The following is a 16,120-nucleotide window of genomic DNA, read 5'->3' on the forward strand; positions in this document are numbered from 1 at the left end:
TGTAGTTTCATGGCAGTATTTCTTGTGAGTTGTTAAATGTGAAGGCAGAGGACAACTGTTGGCCAAGATGAAATTAGTTGTATGTGAAAAAGACTGAATTGCAGGGGAGAAGCTATTGAGGAGATCAATATTCAAGCAGAAAATAGCTTAATCATGTGGGGGGAAGAGATTAGAAGATGAGCTCTTTCAGAAGACAACTGTACAAGCAAGTATAATGCAAGGTCTTAAAACAAGAAATGCTGAAGATGATTGTAAAAATACTTGATAGAAAATATATCCTTATTTTTACTTACAGATACATCGTGAAGATTTATACTCACTTAATTATTAGAAATACTTCACAAGGGAAATGTGTCTAAAGAACTGAGCACTATTAAACACTGGGATCTGTATAGTCCAGTATTAATGTCAGTAAAGCAGCCCTGAGGGATGTTCACAGGCACAGAGTTTGAGTGTGGTGCTCCAAAGTGGGGTGTGATGGCCAGGAGGCAAGGAGGGCCCTGGGAGACATGAAAATTGTGAACACAGTTGATGTTGGGGAGCTCTCTTTATCTTTTGGAATTCTAGAAACTTAGATTTTAAGATTTTAGTATATAGTAATACATGTGAGTCAAGATGGAGAACTTTGGGCATTGTCTGAGTCCTTATTAACGTTCTTCTTTCTTCATGGATTTGGGTGGTTTTCTGTAATTGGTTGATGGAGTCCACATTGCAGACTTCAAGTAGTTAGTTATTGGGTTTAAAGTGAAAATAATTTAGGTGGCGTTTCATAATTGGACAGATTGCCCTTGAAAAGACCTGGTAGACATAGAGAAGTACTCCATTTTACCTCAGATATATATTACTATATACTGAAATATAAGTTTCTGGAATTCCAGCAAATCTCCACTTCAATGTGTTGTGGCTACTGGCATCATTTAAGGTCACATTTTCATGTGATACGTTTGCTTTAATGCCATCATTTTAGAATTCTAATGGCAAAACCTACAACAGTGAGTAACCTCACAGTCCCAGGGGAGTTACTGCTACACTTGGAAGATGGGACAGACACTTCACAGCAGTATTGTGCACATCAGGCTTATTGCAATGCACTCATCTCTCAGTGGGTACTGTTGTGATAACATTGTGTGTGTTAGCCACAAAGACAGGCTGCAGTTAACTTGTTTCAAGCACTATCTACAGTACCCAGGCTTGAAAAAAGGAAGAGATTTGGAAAATTATGAGAAATGAAAGGAGAAACTAAAAGATTTCTATTTACTCTCCTGGTTGTGTTCTGCAGGCATCATAGCAAATGCTTTGAGGACATGTCTCACGAGCGAGAAACCCTCCCAAATATGTGGAATAGCATGAAGGAACAAACATGAGTTTTTAGAGAGCACTGTGAGCTGATTGCAGATGGCAATCACCATATGCATGCTGAATAGGAGCTTGTAGATTTGAGAAAACATGTTTGAAGGCCAAGCTTTTCTTGTGAAGGAGCAAAGACTGGGAGAGGGTGTAGAGATAAGGTCAGTAAAGGGATCTTTGCATCAGCTTCTGAACAAATGTGAGCAGGCTGTCAAGCACTGCCACATCCTTCTCTCTGTTCTTACGACATAACGTGGGGATAGATAAAATCTGCATGATGACATCTTTTCTGCTAATAACCATGGTCTAGTCAAGGTAGAAGAAAGTGGAGATACAGCACTGTAGTCGTGATCAAAGTTGATGACAGGATTCCAGAAGTGCTGTGTGGGTCAAAAAGTGCGTTTGCACAGAAGGCAGAATGTTAACCATCAGTACTAAAAAAGATCAGCAGCTCTTTGAGTTGATATGAAAACTCACCTGGAAGGACCAAGGGAATGTTCTTATTTCTGTCAGAGAAAGCCTCAAACAGTCTCTCATCAGCTTTATTCTTTATCAAGGAAGTGCTCTGCTGGGTAGGTTTTCTCTAGAGGAAGGTCAGAGATGAGCTGCATAGGTCAAAAGTGCCTGGAAATGCTACTAATGAGAAGCTGTAAAAAAATACAATTTGAACTGTTCCTCAAAGCAGAAGTCTGAGTAAAAAAATGCATTTCAGGAGTGTTTTCATTAGGAGTTACATAGAATTTCCTCAGGAAATCTCCTTCAAACAGATGTTTATATCACTTCTGTCTCTGGCTAAACATGAGAGGTCACATTGCACACCCTAAACTTTTATGACAGGCTCAATATCAAATTGTCATACAACTTCCGTCTGCAAATCCAGAAACTTCTTGGACAGCTACTCATGAAAACTTCTGCTTCTCTAGCTGATGGGCTGACCTTGCTTTGTGGGATTTTTTTTCTTTAAATTTAATGCCTATCTGGCTCTGTTTCTCAATGGCTGAATGAAATATAATAAATGAAACTGTGCATCATTTATTCTAAAAACCAGCATGGAGGAAAACAAGTGTGGATGTTTTAAGTCCATAGTGGAATTTTCTAAACTCTTTTTTTTTTGTGACCTAGCAGTTCTTCAAGGCAATTCAACCTTAATTCATATGGGTTTATATATATGTTTTTAAAAATTATTTCAGGCAAAACCAAAACATGGAAAACACAAAATATTGTAACAATGGTATCAGATTGGTGTGCAAGTTTGTGTAATTGGAGTAGAGTGTTTTCTCTTACACTTAATTTTGGTTTTATTTTTACAGGAAATAATGAAAAAAGTGTGCCACAACTCTTGATCAGAGACCTGAAGTTTGAGAAGAAGTCATTAGCTAAGCCCATGTTTTCTCCTGATCAAGAAAATCATCCATCAAAAGCACCAGTCAAATATGGTGAATTGATTGTATTGGGGTAAGTGTTTGTGTGTAAGTCTGAGGGTTTTCTATGCTGTAATCCTGTGGGCATGTTTCAGTACTGTGTTAATCAATTCTTGGATTTAAATGTGATTAATTGAAAAACTGTAATTAGTAACACTGTACTAATTGAGAATACTCAGTGCTTAGAATGAGAGTTCTTGTGGGTCTGTATCTCATGAGAAACTAAGTAATACAGCAGTGATGGACTTTGTTCTTTTTCTGTGCTTTTTGATAGGTACAATGGGTCTCTCCCAAATGGAGATAGAGGAAGAAGGAAGAGTAGGTTTGCTTTATTTAAAAGGCCCAAGGCAAATGGGGTGAAGCCCAGCACTGTGCACATTGCCTGTACCCCACAAGCAGCAAAGGTAACCTCCATTTCTTCTCCCTTCAAGTCTGTCTGACTTCTTGTGCCATATAAAGAACTGTTAAGAAATGGTTTAAGCAGCATAAATATCTGACTGTGAAAAGAATGGTTTGTGTTCACCAAAAGTTTTTTAGTATCTGTCAGAGTGAGCAAAAAGCAATTCAGCAAAGAAGATTCAGTGCATAGTCTTTGCCATGGCCAGAAGAAAAAAAAGCTTAGTTTTGAAACATGAATGTTCTGGGCACAGGCTAGTCATAAAAAACTTTCTATTTTGTTTTCCTTCCAAACTTACTACAGACATCTGTTCTAGATTTTGTGGTTTTGCACTCACTCTGCTTTAGCACTAACTTTGACTTTTAAATGATCCTTTGCCAAAGCTCCACGTGCACTTGGTGCTCCATCCATGGGTAGGAGGTCCCCAGGGATGGATCAGGACAGGTGGGTTTTGCAGGGCATATTTCATAGGGCTCATAGTCAGAGTTCCCATTAAGAAGCAGAAGAGAAAAGGCTTAGGTCCTGAAGTTGAACTGTATTTCATGTCAAAACTAATACATCCTAACTAAGGTATTACCATGAAATATTGTGATTATTCAAGTGTGTATGCAACTGTGTTCAATAACTAATGGAACATTTCTGCTAAAACAATGGAGTTTGGGGATGCTCAGTGGTTGTTTAGAAACTGCCAGTGACAAGATCAGGAATTTAAACAAACGTGGTAGTGTTGAGTGTTTGACTCCCAGAATATCTTGACATTTAAGGACCTTAACCCTAAATTCAGGGAATGGTATAAAGTATTCTGAAATCAGAAGCATTTTTCTACCAAAATTCTAGTAGTAGAGCCATAGTAGATCTGTGAAAAGAACATTTATTTTTGTGAATTCTTTATGATCTGGTAAGTGCTGTTTAGCAGCACTTTGAGAAGTGTTTGTTAGTTCCTAGTAGGTAATTGCAGAATGAACATCTAGACTAATGAACTGAAACATTTGCTACAGCTTCTGCAACCTATGTTGAGTTTCTCCATTTTACCCTATTTACCATCGCTTTTTAATCTGTGTACCTTACATCAGTCATTACTGATCTTAGTATTAACTCAAATCCCGTCTTTAGAATGAAGTCCTAAGTTTTTGTCCTCATTTTGCTGTTGACCAAGTTCATGCTGAAATGACCATGAAGGTGTTACATTCAGCTTTAGCCTTTGCATTTGGTTGTTTTGTTCTTTTGTGTTCAGGCCAGTGTTGCTTTAACACAAAACATGACTAATAAAATGCCCTGGTTATGTTTATTTAGTTGCAGCATGTGGTGAAGAGACCAGTTTGGACTGTTGTTGAATCAATCCTGCAGCTTTTTTTTTTTTTTAGTGGTCAGGACTGGCTTTTGTCAAAGTTAACTGCAGGTGTGTCATGAACAACCATCTGCCTTAATGCATTAATTAGCACAAGAGGCTGGTGTTATATATATATAGTCTGCTTTGCTACTGTGTACTGTAGAATTATTGTGCACTGGTTCAATAATATTTGGCATTTTTCCATAGGCAATAAGTAATAAGGACCAACACAGCATATCCTACACTTTGTCTCGGGCCCAGACAGTAGTAGTTGAATATACCCATGACAGCAACACAGATATGTTCCAGGTACGTGATTAAAATGTGTGTTCTTACTTTAGGTGGTTTCAAACAAGGCATCTTCTCAGCAGGTTTCTTCCTTCAGACCCAAAAACTTGTGTGTCAGTTTCTGCAGTCACTGTTCAGAGCAATTTAATTCTGTTCATTCCCAAGGCCATCCTCTGAACAAAGCTGTGTGTCTGTACATCTCTTTTAGACTTGGGCAAAGGTGAAAGTTGTGGGGGTTTGTGACTAATGCACATGATTATGGTTTTGCATTTGATTGCTGGTCTGCAAGTCCCATAATCTGTCTCCTAGTCCCTCCTTACAAAATGAAGAATAAAGGGCACAGTTCTCTTTAAGCACTTGGAACTTTGCTTCTGGCATTTACAAAGGGATTTGGGATCAGCCAGTTGGAGACAGGGTAGAAGAAATACAGTGTGGAAACACAGGAAAGCTTTTGGCACAACTAATACGAAAAATACTCTGAACTTCTTCAAGCAAGCCCAGAAATGTCTAAAGCACTGGGAGATGTGAAGAGAGGAGCCTCAGTGCTGATGCTGGCAGTTCACAATAACTTTGCTGCAGTTCCTGTGTGTATGAGAAGGGACCACAAACACATCTGCAGCTGTGGTGTGCCCTCATATCTTATAATTGTTTCCTGTTTTTCTCAGAAGGAAGGGGTTTGTTTTGGGGTTCTTTTTAATGTGTGCTTTGTTCTCTCAGACTGTGATCTTGCTTAGCTTCTTTTTTTCTCCCTCATTGTTGCCACTAGTTCATGGCAAGTTTTGCTGTCACAGCATTTAGCTGTGACGCCACTGCAGGATCTGAAGAGGTGGGAGGTGTTGGGAAGTGGTGGAGGAAGCTGCTTTGCAACTGCAAATACTTACAACAGAGCAGAAGGGACTGTAATGAAATCACTGCAGCATAAACTATTGTTTGTGTGAGTGTTCTCTCTCCAGGCATGCTCTGGCATGTGTGCTGCTCTGAAATTGCCCCTGGCAGTCCCCGTCTGCTCACGGGTTATCCTGCCTAAGAAGCAAGAGAAAAATAGATTCTGACAAAGCAGTTTTAGTCTCGTGAAAGCTCTCCAGCCCTCACCAAAAAGCACCTCAAGCTTTTGGGGCTCTCACTCAGCAGTTAATCAGTCTTAATATAACCACCAGTTTTCAGAGTGTGGGAGCTGTGGAAATGAGTGAGCGAGTAGTAGTGTGTAAGGGGGCTTTAAACCCAGCTATGTGGATGTTTGGGAAAGGGTTAATACTTTTCTTTTTTGCAAGGGAAAGTACAAGATGAGTTGACTGGTGAAGCAGGGATACCTATGCAGTTCTATCAAACTCAGTGCAGTTGTGTGGGACTGCAAAATTCAAGGTTCCCTGCAGCCAGAAAAGGAGGCACAGCTACCAGGAAAACCTGACTGTGGTCAGATGTTACATTCTTGTGTTCTGAGTATGTAAATGTAGCCCCTCTCTGCTACAACCACCTGCTACCTGGTCCTTTCACAAAGGGTTTTCTGCTTCTCAGTGCCTGCCAGAGCTGAAGAGACAGCTCACATAATCTGATTTTCATACACCTATACCTTGACTTAGTCTGGCACTGTTCAGGATGTCCTGGGCATACAAAGTGACTGTATGTCACTGTTCTTCCCTCTAACTGCTGTTCCTTGGCTCTTTTGGTGCTCCTGCAGCTGGTCTGCCTGACCTGAGTGTAACCTCTCTGATGAAAAAGCGTTCAATGGGAAATCATCTCAGAACTGACTTAATTACATGATTTTATTTCTCTGTCCTTCATTTGGCTGCAGCCAGCTTTCAGAATAACTTTGATCATTTGGAGGCAGAAAAATCCATCAATTCAGATGAGGCTTTAGCAATCTGGTGGACAGGAATGCTTTAAACTGTAATGTCATGATTTTTGTATCATTGCTTTTAATTGCTTTGAATTTGAATAGTCCTTCATCCAAAGACAAACTTCTGACCAGTTTGTTGCTTGTTTGTTTGGTTTTTTTTTAACACTTTTCCAGATTGGTCGGTCAACGGAGAGTCCAATAGACTTTGTAGTAACAGATACAGTTCCTGGAAGTCAGAGTAATTCAGACACACAGTCTGTGCAGAGCACAATATCAAGGTTTGCCTGCAGAATCATATGTGAACGTAACCCTCCCTTTACAGCAAGAATATATGCTGCAGGATTTGACTCCTCAAAAAACATTTTTCTTGGGGTAAGGGAATTATTTTTCATTTTTCCACTAAAAATTCAGTGCAGGCTAATTTTTTAAGCTATTTCTAAACTCCACTTCAGCCAAATTAAAGGTTCTCATTGATGCAATTTCTTTTAGGAGAAAGCTGCAAAGTGGAAGACATCAGATGGACAAATGGATGGACTAACAACAAATGGAGTTCTTGTTATGCATCCTCGTAATGGATTCACAGAAGACTCCAAGCCAGGGGTGTGGAGAGAGATTTCTGTGTGTGGGAATGTGTTCAGCCTCCGTGAAACCAGATCAGCTCAACAGAGGGGAAAAATGGTGAGAGGAGTGACCAGTGTTTTATGCAACCTGTTTAAAATGGTGCAGCCATAAGGGGTATAGTTTGGGCACAGAGCTGGAATGTGCTGGAATTTTGTGTAGTTGTCACCTCTGCAGTTAGTCACACTGCCTTTTATGTGTCTGTCTGCGTGCACAAAGGTGTCTTGCTCAACCTGAATAACTGACTGAGTTTATCTGCAAACTAGTACTTAATTGCACATCTAGACTGTTCTCCTAAATTGAGTTCCCAATCTACCCTGTATTTCTGCAAACTCTCCTAGGCCTCTGCACATTCTACAAGTATTTTCCTGATTCTCCCTTGTGAGTTTGTTTTTAAGGTTTTCTCACTTTCCCTTTTTTATAGAATAGTTATGATTTTTTTGGATATTCATTTCCATGTTGGTTTTCTGAGTTTTCCCTCATCCTCTTGTTTCCAAAGACATTTCCAGGAGATGTTTGGGTTTGGTGTGACTTGGGATGTTTCAGGATAAAGAAATGCTACGTTGAACATTTTAAGTGGCATATTTAGCTAGAAGTGCTAATGGGAGGAGGGAAAAGCCATGTGTAAAGGGGAGAATTTTAAGAAAAAAGTCAGAAATATGATGGAGAACTAAAACAGCCTTGTGATACTCCTTGAGGCATTTCAAGTAACACAGTTGGGACTGCTATAGGGATGGAATAGAGAGTTGTAAGATGGGAGAGGAGCTTTTCTTGACTCAGTGTGGTCTATTTTAATGCACACATTAATCTCTTCAGATGTTGGGGTGGGATTTTTCAAAAAAAAACCAAAAGGAAGGAAGGGAGAAGGTGATACTGGGCTCTCTATGGATGTCTTGTGGGAGACAGTCAGAACCTGCTTGAAACCTGGATGGATCTTCCAGGCAGATTTGTATTGTGGAAGTACGCATTGTTACTCCTCAGAGAGCCCCCGGGGTGACGGCTGTGTGTGTCTGTGTCCATGTCGAGGTGGAGAACGAGACGAACCAGCTGCAGGACGGCTCCCTGATCGACCTGTGCGGGGCGACGCTGCTGTGGCGCACGGCCGAGGGCCTGGCCCGCACGCCCACCGTCAAACACCTGGAGGCCCTGAGGCAGGAGATCAACGCCGCCAGGCCACAGTGCCCCGTGGGCTTCAACACCCTGGCCTTCCCCAGCATGAAGAGGAAAGATGTGGTGGATGAGAAGCAGCCCTGGGTGTACCTGAACTGCGGCCACGTGCACGGCTACCACAACTGGGGCAACAAGGAGGAGAGGGACGGCAAGGACCGCGAGTGCCCCATGTGCCGCTCGGTGGGGCCCTACGTGCCGCTGTGGCTGGGCTGCGAGGCGGGCTTTTACGTGGACGCCGGACCTCCCACTCACGCCTTCAGCCCCTGCGGACACGTCTGCTCGGAAAAGACAACTGCATACTGGTCCCAAATCCCCCTCCCTCACGGTACTCACACTTTTCACGCCGCCTGTCCCTTCTGTGCGCATCAGCTGGCTGGTGAGCAGGGTTACATCAGGCTCATTTTCCAAGGGCCTCTCGACTAACGCAGGTTGTTCCCCAGGACTGCGGTGAACTGATAAGCTGAGCGATTTCTCATTTTTAAACCAACTGTTTTTTCGTATTCTCTGGGCTTTGCTGGTTTGCATTAAGATGAAGAATTTTTTGGGGGAGGGGGGGGTTTTGGTTTTTTTTTTCTTTTTTGGTTACGACAGCTAAATCCCTCTTTATTGAGAGAAGTCTGGAAACAGAAGAAATGCGGGGAGAAGGGGGAGACCTCCTGCTTTTTTTTAGTTAATAACTACTTCTGAAGAGGTGAAGGAAGTGTTGTAGAGTGAACTTCAATGCCTTCAGTTTAATGGTTTTTGAATCACATGCCCACAGTGTTTGAAAGGTGTTTCATTCTTTTTGTATATGGAGGGTAAATAGTTCAAAGAACATTAGTTTACAGCTTGGATGCAAACATTGTAAAATATAACATGTATATTAACTCTTTTCTATTTATCTTTATTACTGAAAATATTTAGAATGTTTAGAGAGTAGCATGGTCATAGTGTGTTACATCCATCAATTGGATGTGTAGAGTAGTTCTGGATGGAGAAGAACGTGGGATGAAAATGGTAGAAAAATCTTTTAATCTAAAATACTGAGTTCTTAGAATAGTTAAAATGCTTTTTAAACAAAGCTAATGCAAACTATGATGGCATAAAGTTGTGCTTTAACTGTGTTGAAAGGTAGCTAAGAAGGACTTCTTAAAATGTCTTTTTGGTAGGAGTGTACTTAAGATCTGGTTATGAGGAGAATATTTACCAGACTCTTCAAATATGCAACTTAGTCTAGATTAAGGGGTTTTTTTCTCTCCCTTCACGCTAACACTTCTCTTTATTTAGCATTAGTGACATTTGTGAGGGTTTTTCCAATGTTAAACATGAACAGACCAGAAAGATGAGGCTTGTTCTGTTCCTTGCTGTTCTGGGGGTGGGAGGGGACAAGGGGAGACATGGACCCGTGTGTGGGGAGCAGTTTGGGACCTGGCCACAGTTCCAGCATGAGAGAGGTTTGTCACCTGGATGCTCAGGCTGGTCTTTGCCCCTCTGCTAGCTGCAGATGCACGTCTGGGCCACACGTGGAACAGAGGTGGAGCCTGGTAGCCAGGAGATGTGTGCCTGTGTCCCTGCATCCTCAGAGAGCTGGGCCTGGGCTGGGCTCAGACCCTCAGTGTGAGATGCTGCCGTGGGCTCTGGTCTCTCTCTGCTCTCCCCTTCCTCCCCCTCCTTCCCCTCTGTATCCACCAGAAAAGACCAGTGCACTACATGCAGCTCTGCTGCCAGCCCACTGTGCTTCATGGCAACCTGACCTTTTTAGGATTGATTTGAGCTTTTTTGGCCAGCTTTGTACATTTTTTTTAATATGTACTGTATAATTGACAGTAACAAATTTCTGTACTTTATAGCAAAGCTTTCATTTTTCTTTTGAAGCTGTTCTAAAATTTTCTTTGTTTAAAGAGACCTGTGTTGCTTAGATGTCATGAATTACTTCCTTTGACTGTCAATTATTTCTCCATTTTTAAAAAGAAGTTATATATATTGTTTGGTTCACTCAGGAAATGCATGTGTCAGGAAACCTGTACTATAAGTTCAGTTAGCTGTCATGTACAAGTAACTGCTGTTACTCCCTTTCCATAGAAATATAACTGATTTTGACATTTTCCAGATTATATGCATTAAGTAATGAGACTTATGCAGCAAGAAATCCCTGTATTGTAGTTGTTCTAATCATCTTATTCAAACTATAGTATACTGTAGTTTTAATTTTTATTTGCAAATTAATTTATTTAAACTACGTGAGTAAACACTTTTCAAAAACAGAAATTCTGGGATCGTGGCTTTGTTTCCAAGAGATGGGAAAGGTGGCTGGGGATGGCCCTTCTGTTGTCATCTCAGATGTCCCTCTGTCCTGCACATGTGGATTTAAGAGCACAGAGAAGCAGCAGCTGTAAAGACTTCGGAAGTTCTCCCCGGTCATGGCTTTGAATAGCTCCTTTCAGATGTGTCCTCTCAATGTGTTTTATATTTAACTCTGTGTTAAAGGTGAGATTGTTGTTTAAAAGACACGGTTAAATGAGTAAGTTACAAATACTGAAATGTAAGCAAAAACTGAACTCAGTGTCTGGGCTCTTCTAAAATGACAAGAGCTCTCTTGATTCTATCTTCCACAAAATCTAATTGACACTTCTCTGGTCCTGATCTTGTTGACTACAGCAACATGGAAAGCCAGGAAAGGACAGGATGACAGCTCCAAAGCAGCATGAGTAACACAGAGCTGAACTGTGAGCACAGATGGAGCATGGGATGGTAGGAGGAATCTGGGAAGTGGTGTTGGAGGCCCAGCTGGAGGCTGGTGCAGAGCCAGGGGTGCAGCTGGATAGATGCAGAGGGGAAGAAGAGAGGGTCATACCCAACAAGCAGCCCTCATTAAGGCTCTGCCCCATTGAAGACGATGCATTATGCTTAAACTTCTGTACCTCACTCCTCACCCCCCCCAAGAAAGACATGTGAGAAACAAAGGTGTCTGAGCAGAACTGTCTGTGTCTCTGGGGTGTGTTAGGCTAAGGTCACTCTTCAGTCTGCCCCACATTCTGCCTGTTTTGTACTTTTCTTCACCCAAGCTGGGTATTAATCCCATTTTTAGAAGGGCAGAACATGGGCATTCAAACACTTAAGACAGGGAAATCCTGCTGTCAGAGTCAGCATAGCAATGGTTGAGTAGTTTGAGGAGCAAGTTCAATCACCAACAACAGCACCTCTGACTATGGTACCCTCTTTGAGTTCTCTATGGCTTCTGTTCTTTGCAATAGTCCTCTGTAAATGGTAAAGTGAATATTAAAAATATTAAAAGTACTCAAACAGATGACTGAAGCACTCTGAACTTTAAGGCCAATCCTTTTGAATAAATTTTGGTGCTGCAAGAGGTGGCACCTTGCTGGCTTTAAGACAATCACAGCTCCACTTGTGACAGCCTAAAGCAGCCCCTTGCAGCTGCAAAGACCAGCTCCAGGTGAGATCTGTGACCTTTACCTGCTTTTAAAGGTTTGCTGGACTGGTGCTGCAAGCAGCAGATGGGACAGGACTGTTCCCTGGGTGACCTCTGCAGGTATAAGGAACTGATGAGGGAATGAATGGGGAAATGGCATTAAGTGTAGGTAGTTTTCTAGCCTGAAAGTTCAGTGAAGCTCTGCAGAAGTGCCGCTGGAAATGGGCAGCCAGTGTTCTGATTTGTGGGTGGCTGCCCTGTTCTGGGCAGTGCAATGTGTAAAGCAGGTGATTTAATGAATTAATTTGCCTTTCAGCTGTAGGAAATGGCATGGATTTAACACTGCTGGAAGGCAGCAGCTGCTAATAAAGCCTTTTTGATTTGTTTTTTCCCCAAAGTAGAAGTGGGGCAGCAGGGCAGGGGCATAGACAGGGAGGTTGCTGTGGCTTTGCTGGGGAGAACAGAGTGCTCTGGTTCCTTTGCTGACTTGGCCACTGGGTTGGAGCAGCCCCATGAGTGCCTGGTGTGGCCCTGAGCAGCGTGGTGCAGGCTGGGGATGAGGTTTTCCCATCCCAGCTGTGCTGGGCTTGTTACACCTGCAGGCATGAGCCTGGTTTTCTGGAAGGTTTAACATGAAGTGACCTCAGGAGACTCCTCTGTTGGAAGGTGTTCTGCAAATCCCATGATGATCCTGCCATGGCATGCTTGCTCTCCTTCTGAAGCGACACTTTCCAAGCTCAATTCTAAAAATACATTTCCAGTTTTGCAATATAAATCTACCCTGATGACTACAGCTACTTGCATGATGTCTTTTAGCCTGGATGAGGCCTGGGTGCTGTTGAACTAGACCAGATTTTTTGTGGTCCTTGTCTTGGCTCATCCCTTTCTGCAAAAACACTGGCAAAGCTCTATTTTTAATTGTAGCACTTGGCTTTAACATAAGGGCTGTGATCATCCTAGAAATGCAGTTTCTAAGGCTCTTTTGTGACTGTAGCAGATCACTGTTGTGCATACTGTAAAGAAGATCTGGGAAAGCATCTCTGCAGGAGCTGTGATGGTTCCTGTGACTTGGATCAGTGGCTCCTTGGCAAGTGTGGCCTCTGCAGGGGCAGCAGCAGTCCTGCCCCTTGCCAGGTTCTGCTTCCAGGCCCATTTTCTCCTGGAGAACAGCTCTACATCACAGTGCTGTTGAGATGCAGTATCCCGTGGTAACGTGGATGGTGACAGGAGCTGAGCTGGGTAAACACCAAGGGATGCTACTGCAGCAGGAGCAGCCAGCTCCCTTAGCTCTGCTGGTTCTTGCTCTGCTCCCATCTCTGGCCTGAATGCAAAAGGGGGCAGATTTAAAGAGGAGAAAAAAATGCACTTTAATTCCCTCAAGCCTCTGTGAGAGCAGCCATGCCAAACCCAGCCTCGGGGAACCACAGCAGGGCCAAGGCTGGGATCAGTGCAGTGTTAGGGAATGGCATTAGCTGTAAACCCCAGTGCCTGGATCTTTATGTTCCTGCCTTGGACCCCCCTGAGCTTCTGCTGCCCATCCTTCCTGTGCTTTCCAGCCCTGGTAATACAGCCCATTGCACAGCCACTGCTGGCAGAAGCAGGTCCTGTTTGCTTTGCCCAGCACAAGCCCTTGTGGGATCAGGTTAGGCATTGCCTGGAGCTGCATTCCTCGAGGCTAAGCTCCAGGGAAAATGAGTAACCAGAGGTAAAGTGCCAGCTCTGGCAGTCAGGAGCTGCCTGCCCACTCCCTGCTGCACTTGAGTTTGCTGCTATTGTACCCAGCTCTCAGTCCTTGTCCTACAGCTCTCTTGCAGGGCTGGCAGGAAGGGACAGGAACCAGCACCAACATCACTCCATTTGCTGGCTGTGGTGCTTGCCTGGTTCTGCTGGTAAGGATGTGTTTGTGGTAGCAGTGAAGCACCAGCAAATCCTTAAACCCAGAAAATCCTTGGTTCTGCCAGCCCTGCTGAGAGCTCATTGCTTCAGTGCAGGAGGCTGAGGTATTTCACAAGAGTACAAATGACCTCAAGATCAACTCAAAGGACTTTCCTGCTACAAAGGCAACTTCTCTGCAATTTGCCAAACTTGCAATATTTAATGTTTTTATTTTGAAAACTTTTGCTGATCCAGTGTCACTGAACAGCTCTGAGGCAGGAGTAAATTATTAATCTGCTCTGACTTCCTTCCTCTACCTCATCTACATCTGTGGTACCAGTTCTCTGCTGACATCACTACTGGAGATCATCTGATGTCCAGAAAAACGGTGAGCATGGAGTTCTTTGGACTTAGAACTCATGCAAGGATGGTCTGTTTTTCCTTTTTGTAGTGGAAAGGTCTCCTGAAAAGGCTTCCCCTCTTCCAGGCCTTGCATGGCACACGCTGGTCTCCTGAGGATTCCCTGTGAGCACTGCACGGAGAGAGGAGGGAGTACATGATAGTTCACATTGTCAGATTTAAGTCTGGTTAAACCAGTAGGAAAAGCTTCTTCATGTGTTTTCTTTGCTACTCACTCCCAAGATGAACTGTCTGCTTATTTATACAAATGTCTTGATCCTTATATTTGTTCCTGTTTCAACACACCCCAAAGAAAAAAAATTAAATTCACTTTTCTCTGCTAATGTTTTATCTGAAAGTTTCTCAGTTGTGTTTGCTATTGTGATTATGCCTTTTCTTAAGTGATTTTACTAAAATACGTGACTTGTAAAGCACTGAACCATGTTGCCTGGACCCAGGCCCTGCAAAAAAATATATTTTGAGGGGTTTTTGGTCACCTAGTTTTCACCCTAAATAGGGTTTCCCTTCAGTCTATGCTGGAAAAGAAGCTGGTCAAGGATGAGGGAAGAGCAAGTGGCTTTTCTGGGCTCTTGGGAAGCAGCTCATGAAAGCTGAGTCTTGTGTAAAGCCTGTCTCTGGGCTGAAGGGATCCACTTCTTTCCCTGGATCATGCTCAGATTCCAAGTACCTCCCACTTCCCAGCTCTCTGTAAAATAACTTTTTAATATAACCACCTTACAATGGGGATCTACCCCTGTCATTCCCTTTGGTTGGCTACAATTTAAGAGCTGGATGAAACAAGAAGCCTTCAGTGCTTCCATATCTACATCTCTCCATATTTTTAGCTGATCCCAGAAGATTTGAAACAAAACAAATGCATGCAATGATATTCTAAACTTGCCTGGATGCAAAGCTAAAAACTGCAGCTTGCTGTCATGTGCTTGATGAAAGGAATTGAGTCAACTCATCCTTTCCAAAAATCCCATGCTTGCTTTTTTTTTTTTTTTTTTTTTTTTTTTTTTTTTTTTTTTTCTGTTGTGTGGGAGGAGGAGAGAATTAGTTATTCAGTGGAATGAGGACAATTAAAAGCAAATGCAGCTTCCAGCGATGCCATCATCTGTTCAGTTTGCCCTGAGCAACACAGAGGCAGCCTGGCTTTTTAATTGGCTCCTTTCCCTTCAGTCCTGTGCTTCCCATTGGCACAGGGGCTGGCAGCTTCCAAATCCTCCATAGGACTGTGATGCAGGTGTGCCCATTCTGGTTTTGCCTGGACAGTCCCCTGAACTGTGACCTCAGAGGGGTGAAAGGCTTGAGACTGAGAGGTCACGGTGTCTCTCCTGCCCCGTTTGCCTTTCCCTGGAGTGTTGCTCTGTAATGGGGACATGTCCACGGTTCCCACTCCAGGATGAAGCTGTGGTGTCACCTCTGACCATTGCTGGAGGATAAATATTACCTGAGGTGGGTCACAAGGATATGGGGCTTCCCATGGTCACCTGGACACAGCACAGCAAAGCTGTTGAAGTAGCTTGCTTCACTTTTGAAGGGGAGCTAAGGCAATCAGCAGGCCTTTAAATGCCACATAACCACCCAGGGCATGGATGTCTAATGCTTTTTTCACTTTTTCACATTAAAAGTGGATCCAGAGCAGCTTTCTTGAGGAGTCAGAATCAGCAGTGCCAATGACGTCGGGCTCCACCATCGCCCCATCGCCCCAGGGGCTTTCAGTGTTACTCAGCGGGTTTTTTTGCCAGCATCACTCGTTATCACTTGGAAATCTCACTCCACCTGTTCTGGAGCAGGAGCAGCAGAAGGTGTGTTCAAGCACCTTTGGGCAATGATGAATCATGCTCATGACAAAGTCCTTGGCAGCTCCTGTCAGGGAAAGCCATCACTAAGTGCCTCCCCAAAAGAGGGGTTTGCCTGGAGCCCGTGCCAGCCCTAAAGTAAAAAAACCCCAAACAACAACCCATCCCCTCTGGCCCTACACCAATATTGCCAAATACACGTTATTTATACACTGGAGTGTTTT

At 43.2% G+C, this 16,120-nt stretch overlaps 1 protein-coding gene across 7 annotated transcripts in view; it reads left to right on the forward strand.

The window, feature by feature from the left end:
* PELI1 (pellino E3 ubiquitin protein ligase 1) overlaps positions 1 to 14,413 on the forward strand; it is a 46,556-nt gene extending 32,143 nt beyond the window's left edge. For all 7 annotated transcript variants that reach the window (XM_083857453.1, XM_083857451.1, XM_083857447.1 and 4 more), the window contains exons 2-7: positions 2,658 to 2,802; positions 3,043 to 3,172; positions 4,703 to 4,804; positions 6,795 to 6,992; positions 7,110 to 7,298; positions 8,265 to 14,413. In XM_083857453.1, the coding sequence (XP_083713579.1) occupies positions 2,732 to 2,802; positions 3,043 to 3,172; positions 4,703 to 4,804; positions 6,795 to 6,992; positions 7,110 to 7,298; positions 8,265 to 8,831 (1,257 nt within the window). In that variant the 5' untranslated portion in view covers positions 2,658 to 2,731 and the 3' untranslated portion in view covers positions 8,832 to 14,413. The remainder of the gene's footprint in view (positions 1 to 2,657; positions 2,803 to 3,042; positions 3,173 to 4,702; positions 4,805 to 6,794; positions 6,993 to 7,109; positions 7,299 to 8,264) is intronic.
* The last annotated feature ends 1,707 nt before the right edge of the window (positions 14,414 to 16,120 follow it).

Source organism: Zosterops lateralis (assembly GCF_965231275.1).
Source record: "Zosterops lateralis genome assembly, chromosome: 3".
Classification (NCBI taxonomy): domain Eukaryota; kingdom Metazoa; phylum Chordata; class Aves; order Passeriformes; family Zosteropidae; genus Zosterops; species Zosterops lateralis.